Genomic DNA, 23527 nt, shown 5'->3' with positions numbered 1-23527 from the left:
TGTGTGTGTGTGTGTGTGTGTGTGTGTGTGTGTGTGTGTGTGTGTGTGTGTGTTAAATCAAAATCAAATGAAATCTAATTGACTTTGTCACGTGTGCCGAATACAGCAGGTGTAGACGTTACCATGAAATGATTACTTTCGAGCCCTTTCCCAACAATGCAGACTTCAAAAGTAAGAAAATACATTCTAATGTGAAAATAAAAAAGAAATAGTAACAATAAATTACGAGGCTATATACAAGGAGTACTGGTACCGAGTCCTGTCTGGATATGTGCATGGACACGTCCTTGTCTTTCAGAGAGCCTTAGTGTGATTAGGGTGTGTGATCCTCTGAGGAGTTAATAATGAGAGAATCACTGGATCCACAGAGGCCAATCTCACCAGCCTTCCTCCCTCCCTCCTTCCCACCCTCTGCTTTCTGACAACTCTCTGGGTCTTACGGCAGGGTCTGTGCGTGTGCATGCATTTCTGTGCATGTGTGGCAATATCACACATGTGTAAGTAGCAGTCGGTGCTGTTTAATTTTCTTTTTATGAGCATGGCCATATTTCTATTACAGCGTATTGAATGAATGTCATTAATTTTCCATTCACCCAGCTCAATGTGACATCAATAGATTTAGACTACTACATAATACTGGTTGCTCCAACCTAGCCTATGAATGAACGTTTATAACGTAGGTGCACAGGTCGAGAGACAAATTGGAGTAATCAAGGTGACAGACAGTGACACATTCAATACTGCCTTGAACATTGTTGCCTGCATCTAGCTGATCTAGGGTGTAATCATTAGTCAAAACAGCTGGAAACGAGAGTTTCTATTGGACAAATTCTGGTAGGTTTATCCCTGTTTTGTTCCGTTTGCTTCCGTTTAAGAAATGTTTTTCAACAGAATTGGCTGAATGAATACACCTGACCTCACACAAACAGTTCACTTTCCTAGCAGCCTCATAGAAACAGAATCATCACTTTGCTCGTTGTATAATTGTACATGCTCAGTGCACAACACAAAAACCTTTCCAAGCCAAACCTTCATACCATAACCTCTAACCTCTACACACAGCCTACATCGTTGTAACCATATTAGCTTAACGTCAAAGTTAACATAGCTACTAGAAGTAACATGTTAGTAAACCCGCTACAATCACGCAGTACAGTGTACAGCAAGCAGTTTAGCAGTTACAATATATAAATTAAGAAAAACGAAAGCTTACCTTGACTTGGAAGAGTTCCAGTGTTGGATAGCCTTAGCCAGCTCGATAAACAGAGAGGAATGATATTCATGTTAAGTAGGCTAAATTAGCTTAGCTGCGTTAGCTAAGTGAAAGTGAAAACAAAGACAATGAAATATAGCTAGCTCTCTCTCTATCATCTTCTTCTCCTTAATTTGTTTTGAAATTAATTTGTTCATCTATTGTCTTTCTCTTTCTTTGAGCCAACTACTCACCACATTTGATGCACTGCAGTGCTAGCTAGCTGTAGCTTATGCTTTCAGTACCAGATTCATGCTCTGATCCTTTGATTAAGTGGACAACATGTCAGTTCATGTTGCAGGAGCTTTGATAGGTTGGAGGACGTACTCTAGAAGTTGTCGTAATTACTGTGTTAGTCTATGGAAGGGGGTGAGAACCATGAACCTCCTAGGTTTTGTATTGAAGTCAATTTACCCAGAGGAGGACGGAAGCTAGGTGTTCTCCAGCTACACCATGGTGCTACCCCAGAGAGTGCTATTGAGGCTGCTGTAGACCTTCATTTCAAAACAGTGTGTATAAATAAGTTATTTGGTGATGTGAAAATATTTAGTATATTTTTATCTAAAAAATAACACTTTTTAAATGTTTAACAATTTTTATGAAATTCACTGAGTTAGATGGTCCTCCCCCTCCTCCTCTGAGCAGCCTCCACTGACATGCAGAATGTCCCAGTATTCATTGTATATGCGTGCTGTCTGTCTGAAAGGATGAGCCTTCAGGGGGTTATGTACATAGACACCACCACCCCTCATACAGCTCCATTATTCCAGGAGCAGAATAGATTCCAGAACAGGATGGTGTCTCCCCCTGGTTCCCTTCCTGGTCCCCTCCCTGGTCCCCCCCGTCCCCCGTTCCAGTCCCCTCCTAGCCCCTCCCTGGTCTCCTACCCTGCTACAGAGCAGCCAGGCCCAGGGAAGGAAGGCCCGTGGTTGCAGGGTGGCTGGGAAGCAGAGGGGAGACAGAGAATTTGCAGAGAGAGGCAGAGTGGAGGTAGAGGGGAGGCAAAGAGGATGCCAATGGCTGCTCCCCCAGCACCCCAGCAGAGTGACAGACAGGACTAATGACACAAGCTTATTTTCAGAAGTGATTGAAGTTCTCAGTGGGTAGTTTTTCATCAGCGCTCAGCAGACAAAAGACGCCTTTTTCTGCTTTATCTTTGTATGTGAGCGTGTGTTGAGAAAGAGAATAATTATGAGTGAAAAATATTTTTCTGGTTATTATCTGAGTCCTGGGGTGCCTTGAGAGGAAGAACATAAGTATGTGTATCTTTCACACCAGTGTGTACAGGTTTGTGAAGCTACTCTACAACAGGTGTGTTGTGGTTACAGGTATGTCATACAGTAGTAAGATATAGTTCACCACACAAACACTAGTACACTGATCCATGGGTTTTCTTCCACCAGCTCACCAAGAGCAACTCTGTTCAAATATTTGCAGACAAAAGAACAATCCCCATCCAAACATAGTAGGATCTGGTTGGCTGCTCAGTGGTTGGAGGATGGGGGAGGTGGGCGGGACCTAGTAAGGCTACAGTTCCAGTCCACCTCAGGTTGGTCCTGGGCCAGCCACTGTTGCAGATGTGGGATGACTCTTGTAATAGATGTTGGTTTTGGCTTAGCTGCACTGCTAGTCCTCTCTCTCCCTCGCTCCCTTCCTTTCTCATTTCCCTCCTCCTCTCCTTCTCTCTCATTCTCTTTGTTCCTCCTCAAACCATTGTCACATCTTGGGTTGTAAGTGTAATGTTATGACTCTGTCCACTTCGAGTTAGTCTTGTCACTGCTTGAGCATGGCTCTGATTTCGACGCTGCTCTCTCTCGAACGACAGGAGGCCAATCTGACACACAAACATCCATACACTCACCGGAACAAGACTAGTGTTTTCTCCATCATTCTCACCCTGGAGCAAACTTCTCAGTATTGAAGCACACAGGCACTTCCAGTGCCTACAGAGGTTTTCTCAATCACATCTCTCCCCTACTCCTCCCAGACAGCAGTTCCTTCACTAAGCAGAGCTGAGAGTTGAGCACAGCCAAGTGTTCCTCCTACACTGGCAAATCCCTCTGCTTACATTGCGTGACCTGAACACAACAAGCATTCCAGGAAAAGCAGGCCTTTAAATTCCAACACCGTCCCTGCAGAGTGTTTGGTAAACATATCCCCCCTCACTCTCTCTCTCGCCACTCTCTCTCTCGCCACACTCTCAGTCTCTCCTTCTCCCTCCATCTCCTTCTTCTGTCATTCTTTTTCTCTCCTTTTCTCTCTCTCCCACTATCCCCCCACCCTCTGTGTGTCTTTCTCTGAGTGCTGTAGTCTGAGCGGTGCAGCTGTGTGTGTCTATGGGAGACAGTGGGGTGTTTAGGAGCAGTTCTAACTCAAGGTGTTGCTCTAGTCGCTACTCTCCCCCCTTTTCCTCACAAATCTGGACCCCCCCCCCTAGCCAGGAGGGAGAGGGATGTTGCATGTGTGTTGTTTCAGGCTTTGGTTTCTCTCCATTTCAAGGTCCATTTCGAGATCGTTGGTCAGGATGTGTTTCACCTGCTGGCCCAATCGAATTACTGTGTTAGTCATTATGCGTTTCACCTGTGCTGGCCCAACTGGTATTTAAGACCTGCTAGCCCAGTGCATCAGTTGGAGAGGAGATGTTAGCATTTCCAACTTTAGAGAGCCGAACAAAGCCTTTTTTGCTTCATATTTGTTGCAAGTCCCTATCCTAAGTTGTTGTGGGTTTTTCTTTTAGTTTGTCTGTTCTCAGGAAAATCCAGTTGGCGTCCATGGTGGGTATCTTTTAAGACCCTTGTATATTGGATTGGCTAGCACCCAGTAGGCGCCCCATGGATGCCTTTCAGAACCCATCTCAAATCCCACCTGTTTCCTTCTGGATGGCAGTCATTTATTTGTTAGTTCCCCCTTTTTTTTTGAGCGACATTTTTGTTCGTTTTTAGGGAATGTAACAAAATAAGGGCTCGTTCAATATCTTCTTTTCCATTAGTATGGTAGTCGCTCTAATCACCTACACTGAAGCACTACTGTGCTCAGATATTTAAGTGTTCCAACGACACTTTTTCTGCCACTGACAACCAACAGGGGTTATAAAATTAGTCAAATCAGTTTGAAAGTTGCATAACCACACAGGAAAAAAAGAAAACCATGGTCTTTGGAAGCATTTGGGGAAAAGCCTAGTTGGGAAATACTATACCAATGTACAAAGGCGAATCTGATCATCATTGCAAAGCATTATGACATCAGTGTGACAACTGTCCATCCTAAAAGAGTGATGAAAAGAGTGCTACGTATAGGTGGGGAGACCCCTTGGACGTGCAACTGTGGAACTTAGTACTAAAGGCAAAATTGGAGCAACAGAAATGAGTTTGAGTACCGGGAAAGGGAACTTGAAGTAGAGCACATAGAAAACAAAAATGAACATACAGCCAGACTAGAACAAGAAGAAGGTGCACATGCCATTCGTTTAAAAGAGAGAGATCTGGAAGTTCTACATGGAATGTTACTGGGATTCCTACTGTGATTATCCCCCAGCCTTACCACCATGCTCCCCTCACACGTGTCTTGCTTTGGTCTTAAATCTCCTGGGAGCAGCTGGTGGTGTTTCTGTTCCATGGATGCTGTCTGATAGTACAGCCCAGTGCTGAGATGCTCTTTGGGCCTTTATCTGCGTGGCCAGTGCTGTCTGCTCACTGGGCCCCACGGCAGCACTGAAAGGATTGGGTTAACCTGGTGTGTCTGAGAGGCTGAGGAATGAGGCCTTTGAAGTGTGTGTTGTTGGAAATGTCCCTGTAGCCTCCTGTCTCCTTCTCCCTCTGAGACAAACAGGGTGCTGCCTGCTGGTGTTGATACTGTACTGCAGGGCTCTCTCTACAGCCTCAGCCTGCCCAGACACCCAGGCCTCGCCAGGCCTGTAATTACATTTGGGGAATAAAGGCACAGAGGGAGAAGGGATTTAAACAGCTTGTCTGTGTGCTGAGCCCAGCCACAGCCAAGTCTCTCTCTCTCTCTCTCTCTCTCTCTCTCTCTCTCTCTCTCGCTCTCTCTCTCTCTCTCTCTCGCTCGCTCTCTCTCTCCCGCCCTCTCTCTCTCTCTCTCCACTGCATGTCATTGGGGATTATTTACCCAACACTTCAGAGAGAGCATGGCCAGAGTCCGTGTCAGACATGATGGAGTTTGGCATTTGACTTGTAGCTGGGCTTTATCAGAGGGGGTTCTGACTGAGGCTGCTCTGAAACTGGATGTGAGGCACTGAGGATAACGATTGTGTGTTTCACCTAACAGTGAGAGAAGGGCTGTTAAGCGGAACTGTATAGTCACCATGTTACTTCAGAAGGGGTCACATCTGGATATGAACAATAATAGCCTTTTCAAGGGCACTCCATCTTTAAAGTGTACACGGAATGTTTTGCTTGTACCCTTACCTGTCACCAATCCCTTTCCTTAACCATCAGAGAGCCCATTCCTCAGCGCCCCTCCACAACCCCCCATCCCTCTGCCTGCTCCACGGCTGATTGAGCTGGGACCAGGTGAGTCTGAGGAGGAATGAGGCCCCAGTGCATTTACACCTGCCTCGATGAAGTGCTGTTTTTAGATATCACAGGAGGGGACAGGACAGGAGAAGGAGAGAGATGGATTTGGTAGCTTTTACTGTAAACTACCTTCTCTCCTCATCATTTATCCAGAGCTGTACCCATCTCTCCTCTCCCTGCTCTCTCTCTCGCTCGCTCTCTCTCTCCCTCTCACCCTGTCTCTGGCTCCAGACCAGTGGTGTATAGTAACTAAGTAAAATACTTTCAAATATTAAAGTAATGTTTTTGTGTATCTGAACTTTGCTTTACTATTTATATTTTTGACAACTTTTACTTTTACTCCATTACATTCCTACAAAAGTATGTACTTTTTACTCCATACATTTTCCCTGACACCCTAAAGTTCATTTTGATTAGCAGGATAAGAAAAGGGTCCAATTCAAGCATTTATCAAAAGAACATCCCTGGTCATCTTCTGCCTGTGATGTGGTGGACTCCCTAAACACAAACGCTTCATTTTATAAATGATGTCTGAGTGTTGAAGTGTGCCCCGGTCTACGCATAAAGAAAAATAAAACAAGAAAATGGTGCCGTCTGGTTTGCTTAATATAAGGAATTTATACTTTTACTTTTGATACTTAAGTATATTTGAGCAATTACATTTACTTTTAATACTTAAGTATATTTAAAAACCAAATGCTTTTAGACTTTTACTCAAGTAGTATTTTACTGGGTGACATCACGTATACTTGACTCATTCTCTATTAAGGTACCTTTACGTTGACAATTGGGTACTAAGTATGACAATTTGGAACTAAGTATGACAATTGGGTACTAAGTATGACAATTTGGAACTAAGTATGACAATTTGGAACTAAGTATGACAATTGGGTACTAAGTATGACAATTTGGAACTAAGTATGACAATTTGGAACTAAGTATGACAATTGGGTACTAAGTATGACAATTGGGTACTAAGTATGACAATTGGGTACTAAGTATGACAATGGGTACTTTTTCCACTAATGCCCCAGACACACTCTGGCTCCCCCTCAAACACACCACTCACGTCACCATGGAAAACAACGTTAAAACAAAGTAATCTTAGGGAAAGGTGCCTCTCACAATTTCCCTGAGATTTGATTGGGTCTGAGTGTTTGTCTAAACCTGTTAAACATGATGGAGTTTGTTATTGTGGATGGATTTCAGAGAACTGCATTGAAGCTCTCACTCATCTATCTCAGAGACTGGTGGAGAATAAGGGCCGGTGTATGAGTGTTCATGTGGGCCGTCACTCTTTATTCAAATCACTGTCTGTCTGTCTGTCTGTGTCTCTGTTTGCAGTCGACACGAGGCACTAGGCAACAGCTACGGCCAGGACGTATTGATGAAGGCTTTCAGATCTAACCTATGTCTCTCTCATCTCAACCTTTGTCTATCTCTCTGTCTCTCTTTCTATCCTCTCTGTCTCAGTCTACTTTTCTCTCAAACTCTCTAATTCTCATTCTCTCTGTAGTCTGTACCCATTAGCGTAATGGAAGTGTATTCTCTAGTCGTGTATGCCAGTCCTAGCTTCTCCTACCTTATTAGGTAACAGGTAATGTTTCCCAGATCTAGTATGATCCCCATGGTTTCTGTTTGGCCTTGAGTAACCATGTGGTGTGCTGTCCTTGGACTGGTTTCCTGGATGCTATTAGATGCAGGCTGAGACTGTGGATGCTAAATATAGTGCTGTGCTCTGTCCTCACACCAGCATGCAGCCATAACAACTGCTAATTAGCTTTTAATGGATGGATGTCATAAATGACGTTGTATATAAACTGTTGCAGCCCCTTCACCTTCCCTTACAGCTGCCATTATATTTGTTCTTGCATAGTCCCCCACTTTCCACTACTCACCCGGACTCCTCAGTGAACTGAACTCCTCTGTCTTTTTCATTACATTTCTCTTGCCCACAGGGTAGAAGGCTGGTAGGAAGGTTTGGATAAGCGTAGTCTTTGCTGACCACATGAATCAATGTCACCCCAGCCGTTCCAGCTAACCCCCATCAGTGATAAAGCGAGGAGTAAGCTACGCAGCACAACACAGCACAACATAGTATCTGTCCACGTTACATTTGGTAGATGCTTAGTTAAAAGGCCTTTAAAGGTTTACCTCAAAAACCATGGTACTGAACAGTGTCATTTACCAGTCATGAGCCCTTTTCACCACAAAGGATTGTATTTACTTTCATTTTCCAGGTCAGATGTTGGTTCTCTTTTTCCCTTTTTTTAATAGATTTCAAATAGAATTCTAAGTGCCCAGCCACGTCCCCTTCCCCCTCCATGACAGACTCAGCCCTCTCCACTGACCTACAGGCATTACCCAGCTATCCCATTACACCATGGACATTATCATTCACAGAATGAACAAACAGCAGCTGAGCTCATTCTCTGAGAGCTAGTCTCTTAGAGACGGCATCTAACATGCTCTCAAAAGGTACCGCATAGCTTCCCCTGATGTGCCCACCGAATCATTCCTGTCCACCCAGAGCTTACAGTCACACATATCAATAAACACAAGGCTTCCGCTAACAGTTGAACAATGCTGACATCCTGCCCTGAGTGGACTGAGGTACAGGAGGGGAGGTAGGGGGAATGTCTGATACCCTCCTACCCTTTCTCACCCTGTCTCACTTCCTCACTCAACACGGCAATTTCCAAAACCTCCCTCTTGTTTTGTCTAGCGAATTGTCAGAGGGGTAGCTTGACATATCAACCCTACACCACTTGAAGGGCTTGGTCAGATTTTCCCAGCAACACCAATAGAGACTGTCAGTGGCAATTTTACTCTTCACCTCTCACATCTCTTCCTCTCCAGTGCCTGTTGGCCACCCTGGACTCTCTGCCATAGAAACTCAACACACACACACTCACTCACTCATACACTCACACACACACAGTCACTCATACACTCACTCACACAGTCACTCATACACTCACTCACACACTCACTCATACACTCACTCACTCACTCACACACAAGCACTCACAAAGACAGACACACAGCTATCAAGTGGCCTGCCAAGGGCCTCTAGTGGACACATATGTTTGTGTGTTGCTGTGTGTGTATGTGTGTGTATGTGTTTAAGTAAGTGTGTGTGAGTGAGTGTGTGTGATTGAATGTATGCCGGGACTGACTCTGGTGTGACCACAAATGATCCCCTATTTGCTTGGCACCATTGCACAAGGCTACCCACAGCTCAGGAAAATAAATAGGCATTCCAGCTCGCCAGAGCACAGCATGTAGGAAACTACTGAAAGAGTGTGTGCGTACTTTTTCAGGCTTGTGAGTCCCTGTGCTTGTGTGAATGTTACTGTGTGTGTGTGTGTTTATGTTTGTTTGTGTGTGTGTTTATGTTTGTTTGTGTGTATGTGTGTATGCATGTGTGCTTCTCTGTCTCGCCAGCGTGGAAGTGGTGATGCTGTCAAGAGTACCCTCAACCAGGCACTGACCTTTCTCACCAATCAATCCATTGTGTGTGTGTGTCCTGGGGAGGCTAAGTAATTGTCACTCTCCCAGCCCACTGGCTCCATGTATCTGCTGCCTGGAGGTCACACAGGTGATGCTGTTGGAACAAGTGGGATCACTGGCATCTGATAACTGATAAGATCCTTTGGGAGATTAACAGGGCTGGGATCAATTCCATGTTAATTCGGGAATTGAAAATAAATGTCACTTTACAATATTTGTTTTGTTTGTTTGGGATTCACTGAATTAAATTGAAATGGGATCAACCCCTGCTCTGAAGATGATGATGATGATAATAGTGTGGTAATGGTGTGTGAGAAGATTACAAAAATGAAAATTGTTATTATTATGACTATTATTCTTCTGAGGGCAGTAGCAACTGTGGTGAGTGATATTTCTTTTGTCTAGGAAATGCCCTACCGAGGGTGACTTACATGGCTCATGCTTGGCTTATTGCCCACTGTGAGAAGTGTCCCCCGCAGACAGCTGCATACTGTTTTGTGCAGTGAGAGAGAGAGCAGTCAGCCACATCTATATGTGTATGCGCTTGGCAGAGCACAGCTACCGCCTGCTTAAAAAAGCAGAAGGTTTTGATATGGCGGAGAGGCAGTCATTTGCCTGATCTAATGGTGGCTCCCAGAGGATCCATACCAGTGTGCAAACACAGAGAGCGAGAGAGAGAGAGACAGAGACGAGGGAAAGGAGAGTTGGGTACAGCGCTGGATAAATGATGAGGAGAGAAGGAAATGTAGTTTATAGAGAGAGGGAGAGGAGAGATGGGTACAGCTCTGGATAAATGATGAGGAGAGAAGGAAAGGTAGTTTACAGAGAGAGAGAGAGGGAGAGGAGAGATGGGTACAGCGCTGGATAAATGATGAGGAGAGAAGGAAAGGTAGTTTACAGAGAGAGAGAGGGAGAGGAGAGATGGGTACAGCGCTGGATAAATGATGAGGAGAGAAGGAAATGTAGTTTATAGAGAGAGAGGAGAGATGGGTACAGCTCTGGATAAATAATGAGGAGAGAAGGAAAGGTAGTTTACAGAGAGAGAGGAGAGATGGGTACAGCTCTGGATAAATAATGAGGAGAGAAGGAAAGGTAGTTTACAGAGAGAGAGAGGGAGAGGAGAGATGGGTACAGCTCTGGATAAATGATGAGGAGAGAAGGAAATGTAGTTTATAGAGAGAGGGAGAGGAGAGATGGGTACAGCTCTGGATAAATGATGAGGAGAGAAGGAAAGGTAGTTTACAGGGAGAGGGAGAGGAGAGATGGGTACAGCTCTGGATAAATGATGAGGAGAGAAGGAAAGGTAGTTTACAGAGAGAGGGAGAGGAGAGATGGGTACAGCTCTGGATAAATGATGAGGAGAGAAGGAAATGTAGTTTATAGAGAGAGAGGGAGAGGAGAGATGGGTACAGCTCTGGATAAATGATGAGGAGAGAAGGAAAGGTAGTTTACAGGGAGAGAGAGAGGGAGAGGAGAGATGGGTACAGCTCTGGATAAATGATGAGGAGAGAAGGAAAGGTAGTTTACAGGGAGAGGGAGGGGAGAGATGGGTACAGCGCTGGATAAATGATGAGGAGAGAAGGAAATGTAGTTTATAGAGAGAGGGAGAGGAGAGATGGGTACAGCTCTGGATAAATGATAAGGAGAGAATGAAAGGTAGTTTACAGGGAGAGAGAGAGGGAGAGGAGAGATGGGTACAGCTCTGGATAAATGATGAGGAGAGAAGGAAAGGTATTTTACAGAGAGAGAGAGAGGAGAGATGGGTACAGCTCTGGATAAATAATGAGGAGAGAAGGAAAGGTAGTTTATAGAGAGAGGGAGAGGAGAGATGGGTACAGCTCTGGATAAATGATGAGGAGAGAAGGACAGGTAGTTTACAGGGAGAGAGAGAGGGAGAGGAGAGATGGGTACAGCTCTGGATAAATAATGAGGAGAGAAGGAAAGGTAGTTTACAGGGAGAGAGAGAGGGAGAGGAGAGATGGGTACAGCTCTGGATAAATGATGAGGAGAGAAGGAAAGGTAGTTTACAGGGAGAGAGAGAGGGAGAGGAGAGATGGGTACAGCTCTGGATAAATGATGAGGAGAGAAGGAAAGGTAGTTTACAGGGAGAGAGAGAGGGAGAGGAGAGATGGGTACAGCTCTGGATAAATAATGAGGAGAGAAGGAAAGGTAGTTTATAGAGAGAGGGCGAGGAGAGATGGGTACAGCTCTGGATAAATAATAGTTTACAGGGAGAGAGGGGAAGGATAGATGGGTAGCTCTGGATAAATGATGAGGAGAGAAGGAAAGGTAGTTTACAGGGAGAGAGAGGAGATGGGTACAGCTCTGGATAAATGATGAGGAGAGAAGGAAAGGTAGTTTACAGGGAGAGAGAGAGGAGAGATGGGTACAGCTCTGGATAAATGATGAGGAGAGAAGGACAGGTAGTTTACAGGGAGAGAGAGAGGGAGAGGAGAGATGGGTACAGCGCTGGATAAATGATGAGGAGAGAAGGAAAGGTAGTTTACAGGGAGAGAGAGAGGAGAGATGGGTACAGCTCTGGATAAATGATGAGGAGAGAAGGACAGGTAGTTTACAGGGAGAGGAGAGATACGATATTGCAATTCTCACGATTCTATATGTATTGTGACTCTATACTGTATTGTGACTCGATTTTATTGCGATTTGTCTGCTGCAGAGAGATGAGAGAGCATGAGGGTAAAGAGAGAGTATGAGAGAAAAGAGAGAGTATGAGAGAGATGAGAGAGCATGAGAAAATTTGTTTTGATCTGTCATGGAAATAAAAGTGCTGAAAACATGTTGGCTCACTATTTAAAAGGAAGATAGAGAACAAGCCATATAATCCAAATACCAAAGTTTTGTCACAGGTACAGTACAGCCGACTAGCGCTAGCTAACACTATCTAGCAAACATTTGACAAATCAGTACTTAGAGTCAAAGCATCAATATAATATCATCCAAAATCATTTCATGATATGTAACTGCATCCTTTCCCCCATCACTAGTCGTTTTCTCTCCTTATTACAGTTGAGATGTTGCCTTTATTGTCAAAATGCATCTCTACAGGTGAATTCAGATCTACAGACATCCTCACCCCCGGGATGTCATCGTTCAAACAGAATCCCTGCTAGCCTTTTATCTATCCCCTCTTCCAACTCACTCTCCTCTCCTTTATGTAGTAGGCTCGGGGCTCTGCCTTCCTGGCTTCTATTCTCAGCCTGTTCTGTTTATGTTACTTCTGACTGGATCCGAGCTCATTAAGAAAAACACTGAAGCATGCTCCTCTTCACCTTTCTTCTACACAGCCGCTTAATGAACTACATACTGTAGGAGTGTGTGTGTGTGTGTGTGTGTGTGTGTGTGTGTGTGTGTGTGTGTGTGTGTGTGTGTGTGTGTGTGTGTGTGTGTGTGTGTGTGTGTGTGTGTGTGTGTGTGTGTGTGTGTGTGTGTGTGCGGGTGTGTGTGTGTGTGTGCGTGCGTGTGTGTGTGTGCGTGCGTGCGTGTGTGTGTGTGTGTGTGTGTGTGTGTGTGTGTGTGTGTGTGTGTGTGTGTGCGTGCGTGCGTGCGTGCGTGCGTGCGTGCGTGCGTGCGTGTTGACTAGGGCTGGAGATCTTTTTATTCGCATGATTCATCTTTTTCAAAAATTAACCCGTTTTTAATGGGGAAAGTAGTAATATGCAGACATCATGCCCGGTTATATTTAATCTGCAATGCATTAAATAAGTTCACTAAATACGCTGAGTGTGCTAAACATTAAGGATGCCTTCTTAATATTGAGTTGCACCACGTCCTTTTGCCCACAGAACAGCCTTAATTCGTCGGGGTGTGGACTCTACAAGGTGTCGAAAGTGTTCCATAGGGATGCAGGCCAATGTTCCCTCTAAAACTTGAACGTTGTGAAAATTCTGTGTAACTTCTGGCTCATGTTTATTGTGAACACTGAGGCTGTACCCGCTTCAAATTACAATTATAACAGTGGTCAAGTAGGCTACTGTGGCTTTTGCTCATCTATCAGAGTGGCCTACCATCAAAAAAAATGGAGAAAATGCATCCCATAACATTTTAATATGGAAATAGCTGTTCTGTCATTCAGCTTACAGTAGCAGCCAATGTGTGGTGTTCAATGTAGGCCTACATTCCATGAGACTTTTGGAAAAAATATATAGGGCTTGACATTAGCCTGTTTATCCACTTGTTCTTCAGACAAGGAGGTGACTGCAAATGTATTGTTTGATGCAAGAAACCACTTAATAAAGGTCATTATTATTATTCCCAAACCATTATTACAGAGAATCAGACAAATTATGCTTCCTTCTGCCTATTGGCAACTTAGCTTATACAAGCCTGTCTCAAAACACAACACTGTCCCTTTTAGACAGAAAAAATGCTCTTTACCTGACTCGCTTTTCAAAGATGGCTACAACTTAGGGCAAATAGTTCACTTACTAGCAATGAATATGAACATGTGCACACATGGCAACATGCACCTTTGATCTCAAAACAAGAGGATCTACTCGCAACCACTCATGCTGTAAACACAGTCCAGTTCAAAGTGAATGGCACAGATCCATATATGGCAATGGTCAATTTGCGTACAGGGATACTGCAGCTGTGATTGGTTATGCTGCACCGGTCTGTAGAGTATGGGCTATGTCGTGCCTGTCAATGCAGTAGAATCCTACTCCGATACGTTCTGCCTACAACAAAATGTCTTGCATATTTAGTTTTGCATATTCGGTCTTGAATAGTGTATTTTGTTTTGTTCTGTTGCATTGAAAGTGGCTAATATTGGCAATTCCCACAATAGGCGGAAATGTTGATCGTGTTAAATAAAGGGGAAAACTACAAAGTTCAATCTTGTGCTTCTCTGCGCAGAACATTAATGCTGGCCCATGTTGACTCCAATGCTTCACACAGTTTTGTCAAGTTGGCTGGATGTCCTTTGGGTGGTGGTGGACCATTCTTGATATATACAGGAAGCTGTTGATTTAATAAAATCTAAATATATATTTCACCTTTATTTAACCAGGTAAGCTAGTTGAGAACAAGTACTCATTTACAACTGAAACCTGGCCAAGATAAAGCAAAGTTGATCATGAAAAACCCAGCTGTGTTGCAGTTCTTGACACACTCAAAGCAGTGCACCTGGCACCTACTTCCATACCGCATTCAAAGGCACTTAAATGTTTTGTCTTGCCCATTCACCCTCTTTGTCCATTGAGACATGGACACAATCCATGTCTCAATTGTCCAAAGGCTTAAAACTACTTCTTTAACCTGTCTCCTCCCCTTCATCTACAACAGTGATCACCAACCGGTCGATCACGATAGACTGGTCAATCTCCATGGCATTCCTAGTTGATCACCAAACATTTCTGTAATAACCCAACGATAAAGAGTTGTGTTCCTATTGTTTTATTTGTTTCGTGCTGTTGGAGGTAGGTGCAAAGTTGATACTGTGATATTTCAAAACATTTACAACCATGACAAGAGAGAGACTCAACGAGTACAGCAAAGAGCTGCTGTTTTTAATGAGGAAGTTCATGTTTAAATTGTTATTCAACACTGTCAACACGTTCAAAGATTTTATAATCCATAAAATGTGCGTTCTTCCTACTTCCACTCACGCTACAAACCATTCGTCCACCGCAGAAGCTTTGATCTGGCTCTGATGCCACAGTGCCAGAAGCGGCTGATACCCCAGTATGCACTGTAAAGGAAAGAGGTTAGTGGAGGAATGGCGGAGTGAGTTTTGGTCCATCTCTGCCCAAGGGATGAATGCCGCCCACTCCTCCGGCCGGTCCTGGCAATATGACCACAGAAACCTACCCACATCCTGGTTGACTCTCTCCACCTGCCCGTTACTCTCAGGGTGAAAACCTGAGATGAGGCTGACCGAGACCCCCAAATGTTCCATGAACGCTCTCCACACCCTGGACGTGAACTGGGGACCTCGATCAGAGACTGTCCTCAGGCACCCCGAAGTGCCGGAAGACGTGAGTGAACAGGGCCTCCGCAGTCTGTAGGGACGTAGGGAGACCGAGCAAAGGGAGGAGACGGCAGGAAACCGATCCACAACGACCAGGATCGTGGTGTTGCCCTGTGAGGGAGGAAGATCTGTCAGGAAGTCCACCGACGGGTGCGACCACGGCTGTTGTGGAACGGGTAGGGGTTGTAACTTCCCTCTGGGCAGGTGCCTGGGAGCCTTGCACTGGGGGCACACCGAGCAGGAGGAAGCATAAACCCTCACGTCCTTGGCCAAGGTGGGCCACCAGTACTTCCCACTAAGGCAACGCACCATCCGACCGATGCCAGGGTGACCAGAGGAGGGTGACGTGTGGGCCCAATAGATGAAACGGTCGCGGACAGCAGACGGATCACACAGGCACCCAGCTGGACACTGGGGGGGAGTGGGCTCTATGCGTAACGCCCGCTCTATGTCCGTGTCCAACTCCCACAGGCTGGAAGTATGGGAGTGTGATCCATGGACCGCTCCTCTGTGTCATACATCCGGGACTCCTTCTGGGATCCTGATCTGTAGGACAGAGTGAAAACAAAACGGGTAAAGAACATGGCCCACCTTGCCTGGCGAGGGTCAGTCTCCTCGCCACCCGGATATACTCCAGTGTGTGTGTGTGTGTGTGTGTGTGTGTGTGTGTGTGTGTGTGTGTGTGTGTGTGTGTGTGTGTGTGTGTGTGTGTGTGTGTGTGTGTGTGTGTGTGTGTGTGTGTGTGTGTTGGCAGAGTGACTGTGTCATACATCCGGGACAGTGTGTCTGCCTTAGCGTTCTGGGATCCTGATCTGTAGGACAGAGTGAAAACAAAACGGGTAAAGAACATGGCCCACCTTGCCTGGCGAGGGTTCAGTCTCCTCGCCACCCGGATATACTCCAGTGTGTGTGTGTGTGTGTGTGTGTGTGTGTGTGTGTGTGTGTGTGTGTGTGTGTGTGTGTGTGTGTGTGTGTGTGTGTGTGTGTGTGTGTGTGTGTGTGTGTGTGTGTGTGTGTGTGTGTGTGTGTGTGTTGGCAGAGTGACAGAGGTGTTGCTACCACCTCTGTAATGGAATCAGCGGTGGTTCCCGTCTCCTCTCTCTCTCATATAGTCCCATGAACAGCACTCTGCTGGAGTAGAGCCTTCCTCTGACCAGCCCAGACCGCCCTCAGGCCACCTACCTGGGACAGGGGGCAAACCACTGCCTATTTAACACCTCATACCTCCCTCCCTCCCTCTACCCCTCCTCCTAGTACACCTCTCTGTTGTGCTCTCTCTGAAACACTGAATAATCAATATCCCCACCATCCCAAATGGCACCCTATTCTCTATTTAGTGCACTTTTTTAAACCACAGCCCATAGGGCTTTGATCAAAACTAGTGCACTACATAGGGAATGGTGTGCTATTTGGGACATTACAACTGTCTAAATGCAGCATACATTGCACTACTCATAACTTATGGAGCCATTGATTAGGGCAGAACCATGTACTTCCTATCCGTTCCTAACCAGGATCACATTAAATACATATCATGGTCTGTAGGCTGGCAGTGTGGTTTTATGGTTATTGCAGAAATACCAGTGACCAGTAAGTTTATGGCTGTGCCTTCATGTTTTTCAATGTTGCTGGGTGTGTCTGTTTTACAGAAACAACTTTGTAATGAACCCAGTGAACAGATCAAATATGTTGTTTGTATTGTTGTTGTTGGTCATCATCATCAGGGATTTACTACAACTGATATGAATGAGATCGTGCCAGTAAAAATGGCTGTCAGTAGAAACAGACAGCTTAGCAGTGTAATCATCATAGCAACAGGCAGCCAGGGGGCTTCTAGAGGTACAGTAGAGGTGTAACGCTCTCTGAAAACAGTTTAGTCTGAGCAGCGGGTGACAGTTTGTGCAGTGGCCAATACCTTAGTCTGCCTATTTGTGTGTGCTCAGGAGGTGGCATGCTTCAGATGGCTGGAATTGGCAGACTCTCCCCTACTGCCTGGTGGGCTGGAATCAAACCACTCAGGTTCCCATGGAAACCACCTCCATCCTATCAGCACTGCTGCTAGGCAATGGTGATTATGATGGTAGTGGTGGTTGGGTTGTAGTTAGCAGTGTTCTAAGTCAGGCAGAAAGGATCTGAGGTCAGGCAAACTCCCTCACACAGCAGAGCAGAGCAGTGATGTAGCGTGGATGGTTACTGGCAAGGAAATAAAACGCACACACACGCACCAGGGGCCCAGTGTCACACACCAGGGGCCCAGTGTCACAGACCAGGGATCAGGAGCAGAAGTGTTACTGCAGCATGACATGGGAGGGTGAACAGGGGTGAAAGTAAGTTCGAAATAAATAGTGGGGGTAAGTCGTACCGTTAAAATCTGAGCCTGTAACAATTAATACAACATGCCCAAAAACTATAAAAACTATGACTACACAATTATCTAACATTACTGCATGTCAGCAGCATGACACATTTGTGAATTGACTGAAAACTGGGTGGTGTGCGCTCCAAATTTGCGTTGTGGTTTGAACACTTACATTTTGTCAAGGCTGAAATGAGTGGCCGTGACCGAGGCGTACATGGACAACAGTGGATTTTAGGTGTATTGTAACTGCAGTTGTAATGACATCATTTGAATGGCATCCTGATGTCTCTTTCCTTTCATTATATTGCTGGTGCAAAGTGCACTGTTGGGGTTTGAATGCTGAAGTTATTTTGTGAGTGAAGGAATGTGCGCAGGTGGCTAACAGGAGCGCCTTTGTTAAGTGATTGTTTGACAGTAAGATAAAAACATCATGACTGGTTGTGTTTATAACACAATAAAATGCATAGGCAGCGTGTCCATAAGGCTAGGGGAAGCTAAGCTTTCCCTAAAGTAAATATCATTCATTAAATTGCCAAAATTATATAGCCTAATTAGCTTAATCCTGTCTATACAGAAATAGTTTGGCCACAGCATGGGTTGTCCACAAAAGATCAGTAGCTTCTTGAAAGAAAAAGCTGTGGATTGTTTTAAATCGCATAGTCGGAAGGGCAGTGTGCACTTCAAATACCATATAGATGATTGTTAAGTTGCGACTGTCAGTGAAATGCAGAGAGACCCAACCAGTCATACCGCAATATTTAAAAGTACAGTCGCGGAAAACTGTTTGGAAAGCAAATGGCTATTGCTGTAAAGAGAAGACAATGAAAAGACTCAAATATGTCTATTATATATCAAAATTCTTAACTTAATTGAATGAAAAGTAGTCTTTTGTGTTTTACCCCCTTTTTCTCATAATATCCAATTGTGATCTTGTCTCATCGCTGCAACTCCCCAACAGGCTTGGGAGAGGCAAAGGTCGAGTCATGCGTCCTCCAAACCGCGCTTCTTATCACCCGCCCACTTAACCCGGATGCCAGCCGCACCAATGTGTCGGAAGTCAGCCTGCAGGCACCCGGCCGGCCAAATGGAGTCGCTAGTGCTAAATGAGCCAAGTACAGCCCCTCTGGCCAAACCCTCCCCTAACCCAGACGACACTGGGCCAATGTTACGCTGCCCTATGGGACTCCCGGTCATGGCTGGTTGTGATACAGCCTGAGATCGAACCCAGGTCTGTAGTGACGGCTCAAGCACTGCGATGCAGTGTCTTAGACCGTTGCGCCACTCAGGAGGCCCCCAAAATTGTTAACTTAGTTGAGCGAACAGTAGCCTATCTTATTGGTTCAGCGGAGAACATCGGACATATCCCCGGTGAGGGTTGCATATTCACTGTCTTTGTCATTGGGTCTGCGCCACTTTTGTTTTTGGACAACCATTTCCTCCTCCAGGTTAGATGGGACGTCATATTGTATTGGTGTCTCCCCTTTTTGTAGGCCAATTATATGTATCAGACAACATGGTTTTTATTGATCTGTTTGTCAGTGTCAGATTAGGCTGCCCTGTAATTGTTGTCGTATAAAAACAAATGTGAGTGCAAACCTGAGTGTCCCGTACTGGTAAGAAATGAAATCTACATTCAGCCCTGAAGGTCACCATGTTAACGACGATGCATTACCACTAGCATGTGGTATGAAAATAGCCATTTGTCTAATGTGTTGCACAATATAAACATATTCACGACAAATGGCTGTCAGTGGAGTATCAGCCAGGAATGTTAAACACTGTCCCTGCCTGCGTTGTACAAATGGAATAGTACTCTTTAGCCAAGCTGTTCTGATGAAGATGTTGTCTGCAGCTCACCCCCACAATCCTTCACCCTCCCTCAGGGGGCTGCACCAGTTTACCTTTCATTAGGAGATCAGCGGTTTATCAACAGTTTATAAAGGCCGACGTTTGGATGAATCAAATCAGCACACATCCGGAGAAGGGCCGGACTCTGTAAACACAATCAGATCTGACTGCACAGATGGAATGAGAGAGGTGGGGGAGGGGAGGGAGGGGGATAGATAAGTAAAGAAAATAAATTCAATCAAATTAGAACAGTCGCCGTTGCAGAAATCAAATGTTTCGAGGAAATGTTCCCTTCTTGGACTCCGCGGTACTTGTGATTTCCATCAGTCTACATGAGCAGTGCTGAGGGAGGGCTGTAGTCACCACTGACTGTAAAATGGGTCCCAGCGTCTGTCTGTCCCCAAGCCTAGCAGAACACATCTACAGTGGCAGGCAAGACTCGCTCCTCCACTGACTCCCCATCAACTATCTATCTGGGGAGAAAATGCAGTGTTGCAGTCTCACTTTAAAGGGACACTGATCACAAGCACAACTCATCTCAACTGTGGAGAAAGATAGCTCTCTCTCTCACTCCCGCCCTCCTCGTCTCACTCATTTCCCAGAGAGACAGAGAGAGCAGAGGAATCCTCTCGGTTTCTCTGCTCACAGAGTGGAAGTTGGAGTTGGAGAGATGGAGCTTCAAACGGCACATGTAATTGAGCAGACCTAGATAGGCTATCTGGGAACATGAAACAGCAACAGTTGTGACGGGAGGTAATTGCCTCCTAGGCCCCATATAATATCTTGTCGAGGCTTTAAACTCCAGCAAACTGCTGGAAGTCCTTATGTCGGCAGGTAATATGTTCCAGGCATCAGCAGCCCTGTGAAGTGAAAGAAAGGTAGCACTGTTGTGTGTGTTTGTGTGTTTGAGAAACAAAGTATGAAAGGTAGGAAATGTGCATGTGTTTGCCAGCTTGTGTGTGTTTGTATGAGTGTGGGAAAGTGTTTTACAGTATAGATTTTTTCTTAGATCATGCATTGTGTTTTTTTAAATGAATTAATGGAACTCAATAAAAGCCATGTGTTCATTTTACATTCTCAGAGCAGAGGTTCTGTGAAACTCTCTCTTTCTCTCTGTGTGGGAGCAGGAATTACCTTGACATTTCTTCACTAAATTACTTCTTGCGGTGTTTATGGAATTCTGTATCTTGATTTTAAAGGGCAATGTTTTCCTGTAATAAACTAAAGTGGGTTGACACGTGCCATTGCGTTTATACATGAGTGATTTGCTTTTTCATATGTGCTGACATTAACATTCAGTAGTGACCTCAGCACTGTTGAGGCACATGCCTTTTGATGACGAGCAGCACAGAATGAAGGTTTAGCAGACAGAAGTTAATAATAATCCATTACTGGCTGTTTGACTTTCCAGTCATCCTTTGCTTGGTTACTTCTAAATGCACTCAGTGTAAAACCCCAAGTATCAATGTCACAGAGGCTCCTACCCAGGCAGGGAAATTGAGCGGAGTTGTGGCCTTAATTGTCAGAGTGATTATCCTCTTCCCTGGCCCCTGTCCGACCCCCTCCAGGCCCCTCCCGTTCTAGGACACAGAGAGGGAGAGAAGGGGTGGGAGAGGGAGGAAGGAGATGCGTTATTAGCTGACCCTCTCCTCTGCAATGAATGCAACATCTGTCCACACAGATACAGCTGCCCCCAATTCCCAGAAGTTTACCCTCTATATAACAACTAATAAACCTACAATGAGTGTGTTACTTAGAGGGTCAGGCCTGCACTGTTTCAGACCACTCCACTTTGCTGCACACCCTACACTTTGTGTTACACTTCATTTCTATGCAGGTGGATGGTGGTGAGAGGAGAAAGATCCTGTTGAGGTGACAGATAAGAATATGCTACAAATTATACCCAGCATCAGCCTTCCTGATAGAGAGGTGTTGCCAGTGTTGAATTCATCTATTCAACACCTCTCTATCAGGAAGGCTGATGCTGGGAATCAGTCAGTCAGTTAGTAGGTCTGTCTCCCTCCCACAGCTGAGGAGTGAAGTTAAGCCTCTCATTTCCTCTTGATTAACTGGCTCTTTGTTCCATTGGTGGTGGCGCACTCCATGAAGGGAAACTGTTGGCTTTAAAACAAGCCTGCCACTGTGCTAATCTGCAACAGGGTTTATCCCCCTCTGATCACAAAAAGGAAGCAAAGCATTTTTGTTTGTTGTTTGCAATATGCCTCCAAAGAGATTTGGGAGTTTAGATTTTTACACATTTAAAAAAATATATATACTTTGGGGAATGGGATGTTGAGGGAGTGTGTTGTGTTTGAGATGCAAAACCAATCATTTCAGTAAAATGTTGACAAAATGTAGGTCATTTTCACAAAGCTTTAGTTTATAAGTGTTTTTACTATGTGATCTTAAGTGCTTGCCTGATGTTTGTCTGTCTGTGTGTTCTCTCTGTGTCTCCAGGCAGCTTCTATGGCCCTGAGCAGCCTGGGTCATGTGTATACAGCCATCGGGGACTACCCTAATGCCCTGGCCAGCCACAAGCAGTGTGTCCTATTGGCAAAGCAATCCAAAGACCAGCTGTCAGAGGCACGAGAGCTGGGCAACATGGGCGCTGTCTACATTGCTATGGGTGACTTTGAAAATGCTGTACAATGCCACGAGCAGCACCTGGGCATCGCCAAGGCCCTGACCAACAAGAGGGAGGAGGCCCGCGCCTACAGCAACCTGGGCAGTGCCTACCACTACCACCGTAACTTTGACAAGGCCATGTCCTACCACACCCATGTGCTGGAGCTGGCCCAGGAGCTGGAGGAGCAGCCTATAGAGATGAGGGCGTACGCTGGACTGGGGCACGCTGCACGCTGCATGCAGGACCTGGAGAGAGCCAAGCAGTACCATGAACAGCAGCTGGCCATCGCTGAGGGCCTGAAGGACAGAGCTGCAGAGGGAAGAGCCTCCTCCAACCTGGGTACGTATTTATCAATCAACACAGAGGGACGGGTAGGCTGTGGGGACTGATCTGGAGATCATATCCATCTATAACATCTGGATTTTTAGGTTTCATTTCAGACATGGCTAACAAAGACTATTTATAGTATAGCACAGTGTTATGCTCCCCCTTAGAGTGGCTCCTAGGCCTGTCCCTGCAATTTAAGTACAATGTTCACCGCATTCCCTCGTGTTGAGAAAAATGCACAGAGCAGTCCCTCGTGTTAAGAACTATGTACAGCACAGCCCTTTGTGTTGTTGGCTTACCTTTTCTGATGAGCATGTGGGATAAGTTATTCTATTTGGCCCCATCCATCCTACAGGATGAGGAAGCACCTGGTTGTTAGAAAGTTACTCTGGCAGATGATAGGAAGACGTAACAGGCAAGCGGAGGTTGGGAAATGTTTACAGTGTGTTTGCTCCATCAGCATAGAGCCAGGATTCTTCCTCACAAGGAGCTTGGGAGGATGTGATGGGAACAGGCTAGAACAGGAGTGTAGAGGTCATGGTTTGCCCATGAGGGAGAGTATGTGTGGAGGTGGAGGCAGCATCAGTATTCTCCCTTATTGATGGTGGGGTGATATCCGCATTCCTGTTGTTATTCTCTGCTTCTGCTTGTCCTCTGCTTGTTGTGGGTTCGAGATACGACTATATCAGTAGTACATATGTTTACCTGTCTCTGCATACCACATTCATATACACTCACCGGACAGTTTATTAGATCCGTTTACGAAAATGGATCGCTCCTACAGACAGGGAGTCACTTGGCCATGATGAGCTATATACAGCAGGCAGACAGGCATCGAGGCATTCAGTTACTGTTCGATTGAACGTTAGAATGAGCAAAACGAGTGACTTAAGCGTCTTTGAGAGTGGTGTGATTGTCTTTGCCAGGCGCGACAGATCTAGTATCTCAGAAACAGCCACCCTCCTGGGCTTTTCACGCACAACAGTGTCTAGTGTTTACAGAGAATGGTGTGACAAACAAAAAACATCCAGTCAGCAGCAGTCCTGTGGGTGAAAACAGCTGGTTGATGAAAGAGGTTTTC

The 23527-nt window shown here is 45.4% G+C and overlaps 1 protein-coding gene across 3 annotated transcripts in view; it reads left to right on the top strand.

Annotated features, from left to right (window-relative positions):
* The window catches only part of LOC124036315 (tetratricopeptide repeat protein 28-like), a 373393-nt gene that overhangs the window by 288953 nt on the left and 60913 nt on the right, over window positions 1-23527 (top strand). For all 3 annotated transcript variants that reach the window (XM_046350742.1, XM_046350741.1, XM_046350743.1), the window contains one exon: window positions 21951-22458. In XM_046350742.1, coding sequence (XP_046206698.1) covers window positions 21951-22458 — 508 coding nt within the window. The remainder of the gene's footprint in view (window positions 1-21950; window positions 22459-23527) is intronic.

Source organism: Oncorhynchus gorbuscha, linkage group LG05 (assembly GCF_021184085.1).
Source record: "Oncorhynchus gorbuscha isolate QuinsamMale2020 ecotype Even-year linkage group LG05, OgorEven_v1.0, whole genome shotgun sequence".
Classification (NCBI taxonomy): domain Eukaryota; kingdom Metazoa; phylum Chordata; class Actinopteri; order Salmoniformes; family Salmonidae; genus Oncorhynchus; species Oncorhynchus gorbuscha.
The sequence above is the reverse complement of the archived record's forward strand: the minus strand, read 5'-3'. Positions and strand labels throughout refer to the sequence as shown.